General features: G+C 47.2%; 1 protein-coding gene across 20 annotated transcripts in view; it reads left to right on the plus strand.

The window, feature by feature from the left end:
* Positions 1–466: 466 nt before the first annotated feature.
* Positions 467–20,022, plus strand: part of FBRSL1 (fibrosin like 1) — a 417,331-nt gene continuing 397,775 nt past the window's right edge. For 19 of the 20 annotated variants that reach the window (XM_048964519.1, XM_048964530.1, XM_048964514.1 and 16 more), the window contains exon 1: positions 467–810. In XM_048964519.1, coding sequence (XP_048820476.1) covers positions 517–810 — 294 coding nt within the window. In that variant the 5' untranslated portion in view covers positions 467–516. Of the gene's footprint in view, positions 811–19,529; positions 19,581–20,022 lie in introns of those variants that run through there. The other variant, XM_048964533.1, reaches the window with a different exon arrangement.

Raw genomic sequence — 20,022 nt, forward strand, 5'->3', positions numbered from 1 at the left:
TCTCTCTTCCGCGCCGAGTGAAGCCGAGCTGTCCTCGTCCTGATCCAGATAGACCCCCCCCTCCTCTCTGTTCTCCCCTCCTCTTCCCGTCTCTGCTTTTTTTTGGGGGGGTGGGGGGAGGCAGGGGGGTGGAAATTTGTCAAGGTCATTCCGTGGATTTAATATTTTTGGTGTGTGTGTGCCGCTCGCCCCGCCGCCACCCAGCCTTGCTCTGTGGATTACCATCGCCCTGGATCCGAGGCGCTGAACAGCAGGATTTTTGTTGTTGGTGGTGTTGATTTTTTTTTATTTTTTTCCTTAAATTATTATTATTATTATTGTTTTTAAAGGGCTGCGGGGTTTGGAGAGGGGAAGCGGAGAGTTGGAGGGGGGCCACTTTTAACCCCCCCCCCCCCCGCACCCCCCACCCCCACCTCCCCGCGCCCGGCCTTCTCATCTTTTATTTTTCCTTTTTTTTTTTTTTTTTTTAAATATATATTTTTATTATTTTATTTTTGCTTTGCCTCCTCTTCGGAAATGGATGGGAAAATCCGGCAGAGCCGGAGGTCGAGGTCGCAGCGGGACCGCGTGCGGCGGCGGGAGGCGGCGGCCCGCGACCCCCGCAACCAGAGCCCCTCGTCGGGCTCCGAGAAGGAGCCGAGCCCCGGCAAGGAGAACGGCGCCCAGAACTGCACGGCCCCGCGCGGCCCCCCGCCCGCCGCCCGCACCGCGCGGCCCCCGCGCCGCCGCCGCCGCGAGTCCAGCTCCCAGGAAGAGGACCTGATCGATGGCTTTGCCATAGCCAGCTTCAACACGCTGGAAGCGCTGGAGGTAAGAGCCGAAAGGGCGGTGTGGGGGGGGAGGGGGAGGTGGGAAGGAGTGTTTCTTCCCTTCATCTGTAGGAGGGGGTGGGAGGAAAAAAAATAATAATAAAATTTTGGAGGGGAAAAAAAAAAAAAAAAAAAAGCATTGTGCTTTCAGAATGCTGAATGTTGTCAGTGCCCGTTTATGTGTGTTAATCCCCATGTTTGCTGGGGGGGGCAGCTTGCTGCAGGCGGTGCCCCCTGCTTGCCCTCTCTCAGGACAGGAGGGCTGCGGCGGTGCTGGGGTGTTCCCATGGCGCGGGGCCCCCCCAGCTCTCAGAGTTTGTGTTTGCCCCGTGCCAAAATGTGACTTGATCCCGAGATGGTTAGCAAATGGCCAGCGTTTGACATTTTGTGGAAAAGAGATGTTTAAATGGATAATAATCCCTCGGCTGTAATTCCCATTTTTGAAGTAATTGAACAAATTCTTCATCTCTTGTTGACTGTACATATTTTTCTGGTGTTAATAGGCTGGCAAAAAATATTGCTTGTCTAACTTATTACAAACAATATTTGCTGAGCAAATACTGCCTGCCTTGTCTGGGCTGAGTCGAGCAGAGCAGGAAATCCAATGTTTTCAGAGGGGCATTGACAAACTACAGCTTTGGCTTTTGGTTTTTGCTCTGTTTGTGTGCACCCATTGGGGCGCGTGGGGAGCCCTGGGATGTGGATCTCAAGAGCACCCCGTGTCTCCGTCTGCTCCCTCTGACACAAATGAGGGAGAGCTTGGGGTGCTGCAGGTGTCCTGCTGCTGTGTGTTGATGAAGGGTGTTGCACGGACTGCTGGACGATCCCAACGTTGCAGTGGGAGCTGTGCTGCTTCACTTCAGAATCCCATCTGTGTGTCACCTCTGTGCTGTCCTGCATGGGAAACCTCAGCCCCAGTGATGGGGGCAGATCCTGGGGGGCCCGCACTCCCTTCGCCCCAGTGCTGAGTGGAGCTGAGCGGTCCCTGAGCAGCACCAGGTGTGTGTGCTGTGCTGGTGGTTGGCCTTCACGTTGTCACTTGTGGGGTGTTGTCCTGGCAGGAAGGCCAGTATTTTGTCTAACGTAGCTGATAACAAACTGGGGATCTGCTTGTGTGCCTAAAACATGCCACAAAACTGTATTATTATTATTTTTTTTTCATGGGTGTGCTCTTAGCCAAATCCCCAACAGCAGAGAGGTCCAATTAGAGCCCCCAGCCTCCACCGAGCTGTCAGTGCAGAAAGTAACGTTCATCTTGCAGAAATTTTCCCCCACAATGAGCACATTATCAGGAAATAGAATTCAGATGAGAGCAGTGTGGTCCCTGTAGAGCTGGAGGGAAAACTCGGTGCTTTTTCAATGGGATGCGCCCTGTTATTGCATCGACGGGGCCGGAACCTCGATAAGGGGCTGGGAGGTGACCTTAAACTTTGTTCACCCCTGTGGACAGCTGTCTGTGGGAGCACTGTGTTGTTTTGTCCTTCAGTAAAATGATATACAGATCTTTTTGAGCGGTCCTCTCTGAAATGTTATACGCTAGCAGCTGAAATAAATGGATTCCTATTATTCCCTTGCATGCAGGGGTGCGTGCATGCTCCAGCACCTCAGGGTAGCGGGTTCCTCTGGAGGAGTGTTTCCTGCAGGTATGGGGCCAGGAGATGCTCCCAGCGCTCTGATGTCCGTGTCTGATTCATAAATGGCAGTGACACACAAAAAAGAGGAAACCGCTCAGTGTGGTGTGGATTTCAACTTGTCCATGGGTGCTGCCCAGTAGAGCAGCAGGTGAAGGGGGTTGTTGAGGCACGACTGCTGGTTGGCAGCGTGTGCCCGTGTGGTTGGCTGGTGCTGCGGGGTCACTTCGTGCTGTGGCACTGGAGCTGTGGTGTGCTTGGCTGCAACAGGTGGTTTTCTTCTGGTTTGGAGGAGATCAGCCTTTCAGTCTGTGTTCATATACATGTTTTTTGTTGGAGTACTTAAAATCTGCTCTGATGAGATTTTGAAAATAAGTGAGAATTGAAACCCTCCGTGTCGGTGGAGAGGGAGAAAGGATATAAGTGAGTGCATGGATCGAGGGCCATACTGGAGTACCAAAGTCTGCTTTGTTTGATTTCTAATCCTAAACAGAACCTTTGTTGTGTTTGTGATAGCGTGTTGCGGTCCCTCTTTGCGTTCTTCCTCGAGGTGTGTTTGTCACTAGGTGGTGAGATGACCTGTGCTGGCACAGCTTTGGGTTTCCCCCTGGAAATTAAATCTGAGTGCTTAGGCAGAATTTTATGACAGAAGTGTTGGGAAGACGTAAGGGTTTTTTTGTTTGTTTTTATCTCAAAATGCTGTGAATTCCCCTTGCCCACTTCAGAAAATCCTCAGCAGTGGTGTTCCTGTAAGCACAGGGTGCTCTGTGGCTCCTGCACACTGACCTGGTGATGGGGGCAGTTAGCATGAGTGCTTTGTGAAGCCTCTTATAGCTCTTTGGTGTGAATTCCAGGCATTTGGGGCATCTCATTTCACTGGTGTGGCAGTTTTCATCTGAAAATATGGCATCTTGCTTCTATGATACCCACCTGTGGTTCGACCTACATCTCCCTGGCTTTAGCCCCATCAGGTAAAGGCAGATTTGACATGTATTTATTTATTTGAAGGAAAAACAAGCAGAGCCCGTGGGCAGAGCCCAGGAAGAGGAGGCTTCTCTTTTCACTTCCTTCTCCTGAACCTTCTGTGATAAATGTGACTCCCTTTCAGGCTGTGCCCCACTGATACATGTGCAGGGTGCTCATCTCCCTTGGGCACAGCGCTGGGGCTAAAAGCCAGGACATTGGGTTTGCCCAGTGCTGGTCATCACAGCGAGCTGCAGCCCAGGAGATGGATGGGGGATTTTTGGGCACCTCCCGAAATGAATGGGACGGAGGGGAGCGAGTGTGGCTTGTTATGTTCAGATGAAGCTGCTCATTATTCGTGGAGGTGATTGGTGAATCAGAGTGAGAGAAGTGAAATGAGTGAGTGGTGGCTGAGGGCTCTCTGATCATCGCTGTTCCTTTCAAGTACAAAAAACAGCCCTAAAAGGGAACTTCATCAGCATGTTAATGAATGCGATCTTGGAGAGCAATTGTTCTCCCAAAGTAGTCATAAAGATGAGGGGTTGTGTTTTCCTTTTGGCTTTTGTTTATCAATTTTACAAATTCCAGCAAGGCTTTGGAACACTGTGTGGAAATTTTAACTTTCTGGGTGTGTGTGTGTGTAAGAGCTGTGCGTATTTCTTGTTTTAAAGGAATGTTTAACCTATTTATAGCATCTCCTGGAGGACCCACGTGCAGGCCGGCATTGGGCAGCAGCAGGTCCCTGACTGGAGCAGACATTGACCCTGTGCCCACCGTGGGGTGCTGGTTCCCTCTGGCTCCTGACTCCGGGGGCTGAGCACGGCGACTCCCCCCCAGTGACTGCTCTGCTGTTGGTGTCACAGGGTTCAGGGAGCCCACGCGGTGCCAGCAGGTTCTAGACAGCGTCCTTGGGTTCTTCAGCTGCTGTTCTGATAAGGCTGCTCTTGTGTGTGCTGGTGCTCTGATCTCCCACTGATAAGAAAAGCAGTGCATGTAACTGCAGCTTCCTGCTCCAGCGGTCTGTGCTGGCTCTGCTGGCCTGGCTGTGCAGCTTCTGGTTCATTGGATCTCCCTGTATTTCGCAGTGTAGCTTTTCCATGGCTAATCTGAAGTTTGAAACAAGCTCCTAGGCTTAAGCGTTTATTTTCCTTCTACTTAATTGCCAATTGCTCTCATCGCTGTTGGTTTTCAGTCTGAAGCAGGTACTCTTGGTGTGTTTTTGTCGCTATCAAGGTGTGAGAAGTCCTGAGTACAGAGCTTGGGGGCTGGAATGAGATGATCTTTGAGGTCCCTTCTGATTCAACCCATTCTATGGTTCTAAAACAGGATGGCTCTGGGATGCCAGGGTGCCTGCTTAGCCCTGAGCAGAGATGTCTGGGTGCCTGCACCGTGCTGCGAGGTGATGCGGTGCTGGGCGGGGGTCTGGCTCTCGTTGGAGTGCTTTGCCCCACTAGTGAGCCTTGCTGGGTACGGTAGCGTGCAGGTTGGGTCAGCTGGTGGCATTGTCACCTGGTGTGGGGTCACTTGCACAGGAGCTGTAAGCTCAGCCCTGCCAAGGCCAGTGCCTGCTCGCCCAGCTCTCCAGCGTGCCGTCAGCAGCAGCAGTGCCATTGAGCATAGCTGCAGTGTCATGGGGAGGAAGTGGTGTGCTCAGCCCAGGCCGGGCTGTGGGATGCTCAGGCCTTTCAGAGCTCAGCCTTTCTTCAGTGGGCTGAAAGCTGGGGTGAAAGGTGGGATGGAACTTGCTGCAGTGTCTCATTATCCTTAATAATAATAACATGTAAAAAACCAGGGTATTATATATTACACAGGCAGGATTTTTGGATAAAAGGGCTCTAGTGTAGCTAGTGTTCCACTTAATCCAAATAGTAGGTGGTACTGGACCCAAGTTAGTGTTGTGTGTAGCAATGTGCTTGGCTGCTTGTCTAATGGAAAGTGAGATCTTCTTTGTCCTCCCAGTATGTCAAGGACGTGCACTTTTTATGTTTTGCCTCAATTATTTCCCAGAATGGGGCTGAGTATTACAGTGTTTCTTTCTGGGAAAATAACAGTGCAAGGGAGCTGGGAGGGATGGGGCGAGCTGGGCGCTGCGCTGTTTCTCTCAGATTCCTGCTTGCTTGGCTGATGGATCGCTCTACTGTAGCTCTTTAAAAATGCACTGAGTGATGGAGATGCAGTGCCTGGGCTGCAGAGCCACACTCACACAGCGGTACCCACGGTGCTCGCACTGCTTCCTGCGACTGTGAGCTTTGGGGTGGTGGTTTCATTCTGATATCCTCCTGCTCTCTTGTTTCCTGGTTGTGCAGAGCTGAGCTGTCTGGCACTACAGGCTGCTTCCCTTCACCTGCACGGATCCTAACTGAGTGAAGGTCTGCAGGTCACTCTGTGCCTGCAGCACTGCAGGAAGCTCTGGAAGCAAACAGCATCTCAAAGCAGCCCGTCCTGCCCCATGCAGTAATTTTTTTTTTCTTTTAAAATAAAGTTTTGAAATACAGTGTGGAGGACTTGCACCTCAGTATCAGTTGTATGTGAACATCCTGCTGTAAGTGAGAACAATTTCCAATTCACTGCACTTTAATGCCTCCAGTTTATCACCGTAAAGGTATAAAAGAGTTTTATGTAGGTGAAGTGGCTCTTGCCATTTAAATATCTCCTGGCTTTGCTGTGTTCCAGCACCATGGGAGCTTTGCTCCAGTCATGTTCCTTGCAAGCTCTGAATGCAATTTTACGAGCTCTGTTCCCTCTCTTTGAAAACCGGCCTCCTCCAAAGCTAATGAAATTTTAAGAATGCTGTTGAGATGCTGAAAGGAGAGCCAATCTTTGTGTTATTGACCTGATAGGTGTGAAACAGAGGAGAGGGGTGAGCACTTTGGAGCCACCAGGGATGGGGAGCGCCCTGCCATGAGGACAGCCTGCCTCAGTCTGTAACTTTGCTGTTCTGGATCTAAAGTTCAGACATATCAGGTGAAAGCTGGCATTGAGGCAGCTCTGTGTATAGTACTTGGTGCTCCAGGATGAACAGAGAGCATTTCCTTTGTAGCACTGTCTTGCTTCGAGCCAAAAAGAGGCTAAACTTGAACAAAAGTTGCATCTGCAAGGTCAGTGGTTGGCATGGATAAGGGGATTGAAGGGATCAAAATGATTTCCCTGCGCTGCTGGCTGCAAAACATGGGCTTATGGCACCGTTCCTCTTTCTCCTTTGTGCTCAGAGCAAAGCTTTTTTAATCTTGTGCTGCCTATGTATAGCTGTGCCACATGGATGTGGCAGTTGGAAGTGAAATGCTCTATTGCAGGGGCTCTTGGGCTCTGTCACTGGGCCTGGGGAACTGCTGACGGAGCAGGATGGTGTTGGTGCTTTCTTCTGGGTGTGCTATGAGAAGTGCATGTTTGTGAATGTCTCTGTGCTGCACTTTTGCCTATCATCCAAATGCAGTGCTTGTGTTTGCTGTTGAGTATCACTGTATAATTTTTGCTTACAACAGATGTTCGTTCTAGGTCTGTAACAACACCTGTAGTTGTTCGGTGTTTTCTTTCTTGTTTCACACTTCGATGTAGATTGATTTGCTCTGCAGCCAGTTCCCTGGTCTGGGCTCTGCTTGATGAGGATGTGCTTGGGCTGGAGGAAGCATACAGCACAGCTTGGGTTTGAGGCTTCTGGCTGGAACGCTGCTGGACACCCAGGTCACATCCTGACCCCCTCCTGTTGAACAGTGAGACTGTAGTTTGCTCACTGGTAACTCTTCTATCTACTGAAGAGCTAAAGAAAAAAAAAAAAAAAAAAAAAAAGAATTTTAGGGCAAGCAATGTCTTGTTGGACCTTACAGTGTTGCCAAGTGCATCAGCTAATAAATATACTGTTGCTGTTGATGTTTTTGTGCTCATAAATGTCTTGTGTGCTGCTGTCTGAGGACGTGCAGCCGCTTTATTCCCTCCAGCCCAGTACATGCTGCACATAGGGGGAGCAGGGTTCTGTGCAGCTAGGAGATGTTTATGGAATCAGCCAAACTTATATAAAATGATTATGGTGTTTTGACAGCTTGTTAATAACTTGCAACCAATGGAAGAAATGGAATTGCAGCATTCTTGGTCTTTGGAACCTTGGCATTTCTTTCAGATTGTAAAATTAAAGAAAAAAATATGAAAGCCATTAAAATAGTTGGATGTAGTGCCTGGGAAAAATGATGGGCCACTTAATTGAAAAAATGCTTCTTTCCAGTTGGAGTTCATTGCAGTTTATTTCTATCTGGCTGCCCGGGTCCGTTGTGGAGAGGGAAGAGACCCCAAAACCCATCTGAGACTGGTGGCTGTCGCTCAGTTCTTCGTCTCGTCTGAATGGAGTGGAAGGAAATTTGAGCGAGCATTAGACAGGGAGAAGTCTTGTCACCTGTAATGACTAAAATCCCCTGAAGTGTTGCCAGCATGTACTTTAGGAATCATATAATTATATGATTATTGTAAGAGACATAAAAGACCTCATGGCAAAAACCTTAGACAGGGGGAGGGAGGGAATCCATATGCAAATGAAGATACACAGAATTTGCTGTCTTTTTTTTTTCCTGGTTATTTTTCAGTGCAAAGCTCGGTAATTGCTTTTATGGGGATTACTTAATAAAACTGGGGCATGGAAAGGAGGGAGATGTTGTTTATGCTGTGTCACAGGACTGGCTTGCATTCCTATGGAGTCAGAGTCTAAATGAATGTTAAAAGTAAAACTACAGAGTGGGTTTTCTGCTAACAGAAAATAGCTATTTGTTGTAACGTTATCCTACAATAAAAGTGTTCTGTGGTCTGGCGGTTAGCAGAGGGGACCGGAAGGCGAGATAATGGGGTTTTCTTTCTGACTCGACCACGGGCTTCCTGTTGGAGTTTGGGCAGGTCCTGCCCCTGAGGTGCTCAGAGCCATGGCTGTGCTGCCCCTGCCCTGGGCAGCCCTTGGCTCACCTTCAGCCCTTGGTGCGTGGAAACTCAGCGCTAGATTTTCCCGAGCTTCAGTTACCCCTGAAGCACAGGTCTGGAGTTGAAGAGCCGAAGCTCTCCCAGCCTTCAGCTTTTTCTTACCGGTGCCCTGGATTTATAGACTTGCTTCTCACAGAAGCACTCGTTCATGTGGTTACAAGGGAACTCTCCTGATGCAGAACAGACCCATATCTCAAGAGAGGTTTTCTTGCAAGATAGGCAAAAATCTCCTTCCTTTTTTTCTTAGAAGCACCAAAGCATTTGGTGCATTAAAAAGGGGAAAAAAATCATGCTGCTATTAATGTTGCATTACTGAATATTTTGCAAGATTCTCTACAGGAAAAAGAATAGCATTTGCTCTGGGAATCCAGTCTGAAGCTAAATGGCACCAAGTTGTGATGTAAGTTTGCTAATGTGATTTTTAGCTGAAAATGACAATGGTTTTCCAACCAGATGGATTCTATAACATGCCTGCTATCAGCTCGTCCATCACACTGCACAGATGTCTGTACATTCATTATAATGGGTGTGTGGTAATGCTGCTGATTACATCGAACGTGCTGATAAACCCACTCCAGCCTGATTACCATTGCCCTGGTGGGTGCTGACCCTGAGGGCACAAGCAGGGCCCTGAGGTCCTTGTCACTGGGTCTGTTTGTGGGGAAGGTGATCTTTTCAGCAGCTGCTGGAGATGAGGTTTTCTAAAGCCTTATGTTAGCACCAGACCTTCAGTTCTAAGAAATGAGCCTGTGTTTTGGCAGGTATAGAATGTGCCATTTCCAAAGGAGAGGTTGTGATCTGGTGCAACAAGGGCCTATGTGTAAAGTAAGTTCCCAGATCATGAGCTCAGATTAAACATCTATGGGTAGTTTGTTTTCATAAATGCTTCCCAGGAATTATTTCTGAAGTTGCAGGGGGAGGGAAGGCAGCTGTTTTCAGAGAATACATCTTAGGGTTCTTAGCCTCACCCACGCAGTGCCCAAAGGAGTGCAGCGATGGTGCTGGTGTGGCTGAGCATGGATTCCCACCTGGGAGGGGGGGCTGAGGGCTGCCACCTCTGTGCGCAGGGCTGCAGGTGCTGGGCTCCATGCTGCAGCCCTCCGGCTGCCTCCCCTGTGCTGTGGGCTCTAAGGGCTTCCTTGGAGTTGTTTGTTTTGAGCACTGTGTTGCTCTGGTGTCGGGGCTAGTGAGTGAGCAGCTTCTCCTGGAACGCATCTTGCAAGCAAATGTACCTTTCCAGCATTGTCTTTTTTTTATTTGCACTTTGATTTTTATGTAATTCTGATTTTTCTGCTCGTTACAGCAAGTGAATTTTCACTGTTTCAGTGCACTTGCCTGGGAGAAAAGGAACAAGTGCTGAGATGGAGGAATAGATTTTTGTCTCAAGCGATACATGAATTCTTTTTGTTCTTTTACATCTCCCTCCCTCTGTGCGTGTGTATGTTAAAATTCCCGTTCCCTGTTTATAAATGTTTAGCAGCTGAAGTCACTGGTGTTTTTCAAAGTAGTACCTTTGCGAGGTTGAGAACATAAGCAAAATGTGATTCTTCACTCGGTCTCAGCTGAATACTGTAGGAATAATGAGTCTGTGCCTACAGCACAAACCGAGACACAAAAAGCATGCCAATAAGAATACAAGCCTGGGGGAAGAGATAGTGTGGTGTGTTTTAGCAGCTGTACTGGAGCATCTCTGCCTGTATTTTGGGGCTGGGAAGGGTCAGCTGTGGTGTGAGGCTGCTCTGCTGATGGCAGCCTGGCTGGCACTGCCCCTGGGCTGGGCATGCAGCTGGCTGTGTCTTCCTGGTGATGGAGGCATGTCGAAAAGAGCCAGTGCAGCTGTCTTGCAACATGTTCATGAGCTGATGAAGGGAAGGGAAATGGTCGGACATCTTCCTGATCGGCGAATTGATGTCTTATAGCTCATGCTTCCCAGGTGGCTGCCAGCTAGCAACAGCTGTATCTTCTGGAGGATACAGGTACCTTCTAGGCCAGTTTGGGTTACAGCTGAATTGTAAAGTAAAGTGCAGTGATGTACAGATATATATATATTTTTTTAGACTATCTAGTTCCTCTGATAATGTGTTGTCAAGTTTTAAAGCTGAATGAACTTCAAATATCATCTGTGTTTAACAGCGTTTAATCTTTGTTTTCTGTTTTATTTAGCCTGAATAAAGACAGTGTTGTATTCCCTTTAGATCATGGCCACGGAAATGGTTTGTCTCTCATTAATTAAGGAATGAGATGGAGTGCCCGGTTACTTAGTGCTGCTCCTCTTAATGTTGAATGTTCATCCTTTGCCCCCACTTTTTGATGTAGATTTTTCTCTAAAATGTTATAAAAATGTGTTTCTAAAAGACCTAATTAGGGTTGATATTTCTGTATCTGGGTTTGTAATGCAGCTTTTATAACAGGACACCAGGGCATCAGCACTAAATATAAAGAAAATTGAACCTATACCCAAAGTGATGCATGTGATTTTGAATAAAAACAAACACCTTACAGGTTCAGGCTGTTACCTGTTGGTGCAGCGCTTATCCCGGGTTCACTGTGCCCTTTGGAGCGAAGGGGAAAATGGCATCTGACTAATGCTGAAGTAATTAGTCACTTTGCTTTATGGTTTGAGAAAAATCTGCCTAGGCAAACATGTCCCAGCTGGGCAGATAGCTGTGTGGCTGATTCTGTTTTAGGGCCGATAAAGCATTGTTCACACCTGCTTGGAACGTAATAGGGGAATAAATGGGAAACCCGAGCTCCTCGGTGCTGTGCGCTGTGCAGACAGGCCGTGCTCCAGTACAGGGATTTATTTCATGCACGGTGGCCTAGACATGAAACAAATGTGCAGAAAAAGGAATTATGTAAAATTGAAAGTGACAATTATGCAAACATTCCGGCTGAGGAAGAAGTAAATTCTTCTCATTTTCCATGTGCTCAACTTCAGCGCTAACGAGCAGCCTGTTGGGGTTTTCACGTCTGCGTCTGTATCTGTCATCTCTCTCATCTCGGCTGCTTCTCATTTCATGTTTTCTTTTTTGTTGTTGCTTTGACCTTATTTTCCCTTTTGTTCCATGGCTCCGTCCCCGTGCTGTTGGCAGGTAGCCTTGTGCAGAGCTGCCCTGTTGGGTGTCCGTGCTGCCTGGGAATTCCCACTGCGCAGTGGCAGGGAGGCACAGCAGTGGCTGTGATCTGACATTGCTGTCTGCCTTTGCTGCAGGGGACGGACCTCTCCTGCCTGGTCCTGTTGCCTCCTGTGTGCCAGCACCAGTATTTAGGCTGGCACAGGGGGAGAGGATGAAAGAAATCACTCTGCTGTTCTGACTTGAGCCTCTGCAGTGGGGCTGTGGCCAGGTTCTCCCCACGGTTTGGGTCACCTGGGTGGTGACACGGACAGGGATGGGCAGTGTAGAATGGTGACGATGCTGCGCTGGTGCTTTCTGTGCTGCTCTCCAGTTCAGCCTGTGGAGTTGGGTTGAGGTGGCCAAATGTGGGTTGGGATGGGACACTCCGATGGGAGTGGGTTACTAGGAAGAAAGTTCAGAGCAATTCAATTGCTCTGAAAACCTGGTTTCCTTCCACCTTGCTTTTAGTGATTAATTTCAATATGGTGGGGAGAAAGAGTCTCTTGTTTGTGCTTTGCCAGGTGCTTCAAGTGAAAGAGGTCTCTAACCCTGTTGATGGCAGAAGGTTAAAACTAGTTCAGTCTGTGCATGGCTTTTACAGCTCAGTTTACACAAGAATTCTTTCTCTTCAGCCTTCTTTTCTTCTCCTTTCTTTCTTCCTCAACTTGTTTCTGGTGCTTGTGCTGTATGAAGAAGTGCATTCTGAATATTAAATCCAGAGAGTGGGGGAAGAAGCAGCTCTCCTCATCAGTGTCACTTTTCCTTGCTGTAATCCCACAGAGGGATTGAAGAAAGTGTTGGGAGGATAAGATCAGTGTTTGAGCCCAGCCAAAAGATGACTCTGCTGCAGAAAATGGTTTTAATGGAGGCTGGTTGTGTGGGGAGGGTGAGAAAATTGCACAGGAATTGTGCAAATTTCTAAATAAAAAGCATTTAATTGCATTAACAGAAAGGGAGGAACCCTCTTGTGTGCACATTGGAAACTTCAGTGAGCACATGTAACCTCTGTGGCACAGTAGTCATTGACCTTGTCAAATCATGGCACTGGAGGTCATGTGTGGCATAGTGAGTTGCCACAGGGGATTAGCACATGTGGGCAGAGGGGTTTTAAATCAGAGCACACATGCCAAATCTCATCTTCAGCGGTGCATACAGATTCATCAGAAGGCCCAAGGAAAGGAGATCAGAAGGCACCTGGCATGGGAGAGAGCTGCTGGGCCGGGCTGCAGCCCACATGCAAGGGATGGCTGGCCTGGGCCCCAGCTCACTGGTGGGACGTGCTTGGAGCTTGGGTGCAGGGAGCTGTGAGCTGTCCTTGGCAGTCTCAGGTTTTGGTGGTGTGGGCTCACCGCTGCCTTTTTGCCTCTGTTAAGGAGAGCAGCAAGAATGTGAAACTAGCGGGTTGAATACAAATGGTCTAGATATAAATGAAGATACAGATGGGAATGCCCGAAGCATAGGGAAGCAATTCACTGCTAGCAACTGATCCGTTTTCTCTGTGCCTAGAAAGGAAAACATTGAAGGCTTGAACTTTGCTGCGTTGTTGAAGTGTTTAATAGAAAGCTTGTTGGCATGGCATCCTTGAAGCCTCAGCAGCCGAGTGTGAGGCTCTGTACAGCCCTGCTCTGCGGTGCCCTGGGCGGGTAGGCAGGCCCACAGCACGGCTTTCTGTTTATTAGCTGACAGGCAATAGCTTACGGCTCAATCAGGAATGCAAGTGCTGCCTGTGTGCTTAAAGCGGATTCTGTGCAGGATGGGAAATCGTGTTCTCTGTTATAGCTGCACGTGTAATGTGTAATCAGAGCTGCCAAGACCGTGCTTTGGTGTTAGACCTGTGACCCCCTGCCCCAAGCAGAGTTACCCTGATAGCAGAGCATGGCTGTGTGATGGCTCATTGCTGTTCATACAGGTAAGCCTGATGCCATAAGGGAGCTGAGTTAGATTTCTTTCTGTTCTACAGAACCAATGAATAGAGTTGTCTGTTTCTATTAAAGACTCAGATTATGTTGTGTGAATTGTTTCTCTTCATATTATTCTTCTATTCTTCTAAAAGTCTGCCTCAGTTGATTTAATTTCACATCTCACAAAGAAAGTATTAAAAATTGAGTCCTTCTAGCAGTGAAATGCCTGGAGCTGAGTTAAAGCTGAAGCTGGCTAGTCTTCGTGCTTGCTAGTAAGGGAATCATTTGTCCTCTGTCTCTGTTGTCTCACAGTGAGGAAAGATAAGTAATGCTTTGCTCCCACCTCAGTCATAAGGACCTGGAATGAAACTGATCGGAGCAATGAGAACGCTGGATCAGAGTTCCTGGAGAGCTGTGGTTCTACAGAATGTTTGTGCCAAACTTCTGGTAGACAAGAAAACATTGAAGTTCTGCAGAGTTAAGATTTTTAGAAGTCAGTGTTTGTAAGGAAATCATTGGCAATGTGATGCTGAGAGTCGGGTGAGAAAGATGCTCTGTTTGAGGGGTAGCTGTGTTTCCAAGGGGAGGTGGTGGCACAAACAGCAGTAGGAAGACCAGAGCTGGGCTTCTCAGAGCTGATGGCTTTCTGCACTTTTCAGAGGATCTGTCATTTTGGACCAAGATGTGTTTGAAACCACTGGGAAAATGGGCTGATGTTCTGTAGCACTGTTAGGATGCAGGCAGAGTGGCTGTGCTCGTGCTCTGTGGCTGTGGGGCTCTGAGCAGAGCCTGGCTGCTTCTGCTTCTTTAGGGCATTCGCTGCTCCAGTTCGCATCCCAAATATTAGGCTGGACTTGGGGAATTAAGTGGCGCAATTATGAAGCGGAGGGAAAAACACTTATGTGGTGGCTGTGATAGATTAGTCATTTTGTACCTCCAAATAGCCAATTATTCCTCTGACTGGCTTTTATCTGACCAATTTGCATGTGCAGTCATGGTAACTGGTTTGCAGATTAGGCACAGCGTTTCGTGTAGATCTGATGTCGAGTTTCGGTCTGGTCTGCTTGGGAGCAGGAAGCGAAATAAATGGATGAGAGATTCATCATTAAAGATTACGATGAGCTGCTTGGTATTTTTCACTCTGAAAGCCTTTTCACTCTTGCAGGGGACAAGATGGCTCACTTTATTGTAGTCTTTTCTCCTCCTTTTTGTAAATGTGTGACAGAGCTGTGTAAAGTGGTCCCAGCTCTGTGGAGCCCGCAACACAGATTCCATTTGTATCGCAGTTGTCTGCTGCATAGCTGGAGAAAATGCTGTTCGAGGGCTGGGAACTCGCTGGAGCGTCAGTGTGTTTTATAAGAGATAGGAAAGGAAAAAGAGCTGGAGGAAAGAAGGAAAAATAAACCGAAGCAGCGTGGAGTGACCGAGGGTGAAGCCCTGCCTCCTTGAAGTCGTGTCATAACTCTGCCTTCGCTGGCGCCGAGTTTCCCTGTCCTGCCTGATTTTGATCTTGGCTACATGGGTGTGCTGCAAATTAACAAGGTGGTTATTTGATTTAATACCGTACACCTAGAGAGCTAAGTGAAATCTTAATTTGAACAATATTAATAATTCAGATAGCTGTATTTTGCTATTAGGTTAAATATAAGCTCTGTTTCTGTCTGGGATTTGTGTCAATTTAGCATGCTGTGGACTTTGCAGAATCTCTGATGTGAACACGCTTTGAAGTGGAGAAATGGTCTAAAATATTTTCCAACAGCCAGCTAGCTTTTTAAAGCTCCATTTGCTTCAAATCAGCAAGCCTTTTTAAAAACAAACAAATAAAAAGCAGTTTGCAAGTGCAAGAATAACAAGATACTCTTTAAAAAACCCATTTTTTTCATATGGGCTCCAGCTACTCAGCTGTAGTTACCTCGGTCTCCAGTGCTGCCAAAGACAAATTAAGCTAATAAAACAGTATCTTGCAACATTGTAGCAAATAAATTATTTAATGTGTATGCAAGTAGTTTGCTATGCCAAATTTAAACTCTTTAAGCCTTTGCTCTTTGGATGAGAAGAAGAGGCTGTTAGAAACGTAACCCCATTAAGGATCTGCAAAACAATGCCTCGTCCAGCCTGCAGCAGCCTTCTGGAGTGTTCGGGGAATACAGATGATAAGTTGAGATGCACTTCTAAGGAAATCATATCTTTATTTTCCTATAAGTGGCAACATGATCATAGACTGATAATAAAGTCGTGCGTTAGAAGGCAGGTTCTGAGGAGGCTGCTGTATCCACCTGTCTGCATGGCGTGACCAACCTTGGCAGGGAGCTGAAGGCGTTCCTTGGTTTGCATCATATTCTGGCTGTAATAGTGCATGTGCGTGCACGTACCTGCCTCAGCATATGCATTTCTTCTCTGCCATGGACAGAAAACAAGTGGACCTGTCTTAGATTATTATGATTATTTTTTTGCAAACTCCTGTTTGTTCCCTCGCCTGTTCTTTTGGGACTGGCCCCTGGTCACACCATATGGTTTTCAAACAGAGCACCTGTGCAGGCTCCCAGTTTTGTGTAAAACATACTGTAAGAACAATTGCAGGTGCACAAGCACCTCACTTTAAGTTATCCGAGCTGTTTTAACTTGGGAGGCTTTTTACATTTCAAATGCTGGAATCAGCATGTGAGGAGTTTTAATAAAACTGGCTGTCAAGCTTCATTTCAACAGATTTTTCTTCCACTAACTGCTGAGGAGCCCCTCCAAAGCAGTTTCAGCGCAGCTTGGGGTACTGGAAAAATCAGAGTTGAAAATGGGGCAGGTCACGCTTTTTCCACCCTCCTCCCCTCCTTCTCTAGATAAGTTACGTAATCTCTGTTCCTCTGTTTCTTCTGTAAAACAAGGATAACTTATCTCACGGCACTTCTACTGCTGAGTAGTTGTAAGCCCTGCATGCAGGATCTTTTTTGATAGGAAGTACATTAAGATTAAAGTACATGGTGTTTTGTTCTGAAGAGTTTGAGGATGAAATTTATAGGCAACCGTAAGCTGTGTGTTTGTTTATGATAAAATTGGGAGATGAAGTATAAAGGAACAGACACTGGTACTGGCCGTGTAACTTGCAGCTTTACATTACAAACAGGCTCTTGTTTGTGGCGATAAAGGCAAGAAATCCAGTGTATTCTGCTAGCTGCAAATAGCTACAAGGGGTAGAGCTTTTCACTCCTTCAGAATGAGCTTTTTCTCCTTCTCAAATCAATCTCTCAGCTGTTCCTTTTCAGAGGGTCTTCTCTCCACCTGTTTAGTAACTGAATTTTTGTTGCTGTAAGAGTAAACAAGCATCTTTTGCTGCTAAACATCAATGCTGTCATCGTTCTCTCCTCCCCCACTTTCTTTTATATTCTCAGGATTTAGTTACCACAATTCCTTCCTCCTTGCTCTCCCCAGTCCTTTAGCTGAATCAGTATGACAGCTCAGACAGCAGGCAATAGGTTGCTCATGATTATTGCTTTCCCTGCTAACCCTTTCTTTCTTCTGCTTGGTTCTGTAAAATGCTGTTGAATTCCTCCAGCCTACCTGGCTTGGGCACTGCTGCAGCATTGGGAATCCCCGCAGTGTGAGAGCTGTGCCCAGAGCAGATTCCTATCAGTGTGTGCTGCCCTTGGGATTTCTGCATCTCGTGTGCCGGAGGGCTGCCAAGTAACACTGCTCTGCAGGCACAGGAGTTCTCTTCTCTGCCCCGCAGCTCTTCTGGTTGTTGTGTAAATACTGGAGAGTTTGAGGGGATGAGTTTTGTGTGGATGCTGAAGAATTTTGGAGGCAAAAGGTGGCTTGGTGGCCTTGGAGTGTGGTTTTGTAACTATTGGAGGTGTTTCCTCCCTAATGGGTCTGCTGCCTTAAAGCTTCTGGTGACAAGATGCAGAATTTGTCTTTAATCTTGAGAAGAAAAATGGAATACTGAAGGCAGCTCCTCTTCCAGGCTGTGTTCTTGAGTATTTCTGGAGATGTGTTTACAGGCTGCGTGTCTCTGCAGCCCCTGCAGCCCCTGTCACAGAAGCAGCTCATCAGCTTTATGCTATGAGTCGTTCCCTCCTGGTTTTGAGTCAGTACATCTCCAAGGCTTTGGGACAGCATTATGAATGCTGGGCTGCTGGGAACCTGCAGGCCTCTCAGGTCTCAAACGAGTGGGGAAAGTGCAGGTGTAGTGCAGTGCTGTTCTCTTTCTCATGGGCTGTGTAACCTCTGGGACCTGCTGACCGCTTGGTCACTGCTGAAAGGGAATCCTGCCTTGGGAAAGATGCTCTATCGAGGCTTTATTCCTGCTGTTTAGCCTGAGCCTTTTCAATAAGCATCCATGCTAAGCAGGTGGGTGCACAGCGTGGGGGTGGGAGGCAGTGGTGGGTAGCATGGTCAGCATGCACAGCGTTTGTTGTGCTGCTGGTTTGCTTCGTCTGCCTCGTCACGTTCTGTCTGTGTTCCCCGTGCATCGTAGCTGGGGGAATGGCAGGGAGCTGCACAAAGCTGCCTTTCTTGTCATATCTGCTCAAATCTCACGTGACAGCTGGACAGAAGCTGTTTTCACTGCTTACAGTGAGGGGGAGGTGGAATGGGTGGTGGATTTAAAGAAAACTATATATACTTTTTTCCTATATGCAGGCGGCTTGTGTTTGTGGTGGTGGTGTGGGCAAGGAAGCACCTTGTTATGCAATCTGTGTCGGCTCTGTAGTGGAGAGAGCTTCCTCCCAAGTACGGGTTTATGCCCTGGTTCTGCAAGCTGGGGTGCTTGGCAACTCTTGCATGCACACACCTAAATGTCTGATAAAAATGCAGTGAAGCTGTACTGATATTCTTCATTGCCATGGCTTCATTGGGCTGGGGAGGAAATGAGACCATGACAGAGGTAAATCGGAGCGATGACCTTGTGGAGCCTTGGGGAAAAAATAATTTGTCAAAGAGTGTGCAGTTACTTATTAGAATTAATGTCACCCTCCAATCTTTTTCTTCATTCTTTTTCCTGTTGCCTTTGCATCCATCAGTGAATTCTTCTTTTTTTTTTGCTGGCTGTAGACATGTGATGCTTTCTCATCCATTCACTCCCAATCTAGTTCTCCCTGCTGGTCATTCAAAACCTTCCTTTGCAGGAAGGAGCACTGAGTAGTAGATACGCAGGCATATGTGAGTGAGCAGCAGAATGGGATTTGTGTATTGCTGTGTTTTGAAAAATGGTGATCTTTCACCTGATGAATTGCTCTCTCAAACTTGAATCTGGCAATCCCCCTAAATTGGACTTGGCTTTCTCTGGGAACTATAAAAGCAGCAAATTTCTAAAACCTTCTGCTAATGGATTACTGAGTGAAGATCAATAGAGATGCTGAGAGAGGAGCCAGACCTGGAAAAAGAACATAGAACGCAAGCTGCCTGATTAATTTGCTCTAGAGAATAAAAGCCTTCAGAGATGGGAACAGGGTATAAAACAAGCAGCTATAGACCTCCTGTCTGTTGAGCAGAAAATGTTAACTTCTCAGGTCTGGTAAAGATTTCCAGCGTTGGTTTTGTAATGATATTCTGTGTGTGGTGTAAGGGAGAGTGTTCAGTGCCTGCCTGGCAAAGGAACTTCCATGCTGGCAGGGGACATGCTGGCTCCCAGACGGGAGAATGTGTCTGCTTCTCATCTTCCAGTTAGGTCCACTGAGCCTCTTGATTTCCTGTCTTTACTTGTAAATGGCAGCAGCAAGCTTGCTTTCTTCTCTTACTTCAGATGTTTGTCTGTATTAAAAAAAAAAAAAAAAAAAAAAAAAAAAAAAAAAGCAAAAAAAAAAAAAAAAAAAAAGTTATTTCCTCTAAAGAGCTGGATAGTCATTTCTGCTCTCTGCAAGTCATGTTTAACCCTCTTTATAGGGCCTCCACCACACCTGGGATGGAACTTATGGGCTAGTGGCTTGGTCGTGAAGCTGAAGATGGATGGTGAGCAAAGGATCAAGTAGAAGCACATGCTTGCTGCTCAGATGTTCTTAATTCAGTGGACTGCTGGGTCACAGCTTGAAGCAGTGATGGAGCACCTGGTGGGAAGGCAGGGCCAACTCAGGGGAGCTCAGGTGCAGGCAGTGTACCTCAGTGATTGGAAGGGGTGGAGCCAGAATCCTCCCCTTCCCAGACCTCATTTAAGGGTTGGCAGTGGAGGTGAGGGTATCTTGCTGGAGATCCCTTCATGCCTCAGGCCTTCCAAAGGTAAGTAGCTTCTTTCCTTTATTTCTGTTCCCATGACTGTTGTGTTTGAGCAAACCCCTCACTTGCTGCAGGCTAGGACTGTGCTGCTCTGCTGTTATTTGCTGCATTTTCTGTTGTGTTACACCAAGCCAAGTGGCTTGTGCATTTGTGGAGTTATTTCAATTCTGTTGCTGTTTTTTGTGATGGCTTATATTAGAGAAAAGTCAGTTTTCCAAGGCAATATGACTTCCAAGGCTGTTTTCTTGCACACTCCTCAGGCTGTTGCAGTTGGGGCAGGGATTTTCCCAAATGAGTTTTGGCCAGGAGACTGGTGTTAACATCTTCTCTTTGCTCAGAAAGAAATGGAGCAGAAAGAGAGAAGGCTTCATAATCAAGACTGTCCAGAACTTCCAGTTTATGTCCCAGTGGTACTTCTCCAGCAGCAAAGGTGCCTGGTAGACCC

This window comes from Lagopus muta, chromosome 17 (genome assembly GCF_023343835.1).
Source record: "Lagopus muta isolate bLagMut1 chromosome 17, bLagMut1 primary, whole genome shotgun sequence".
Taxonomy (NCBI): Eukaryota; Metazoa; Chordata; class Aves; order Galliformes; family Phasianidae; genus Lagopus; species Lagopus muta.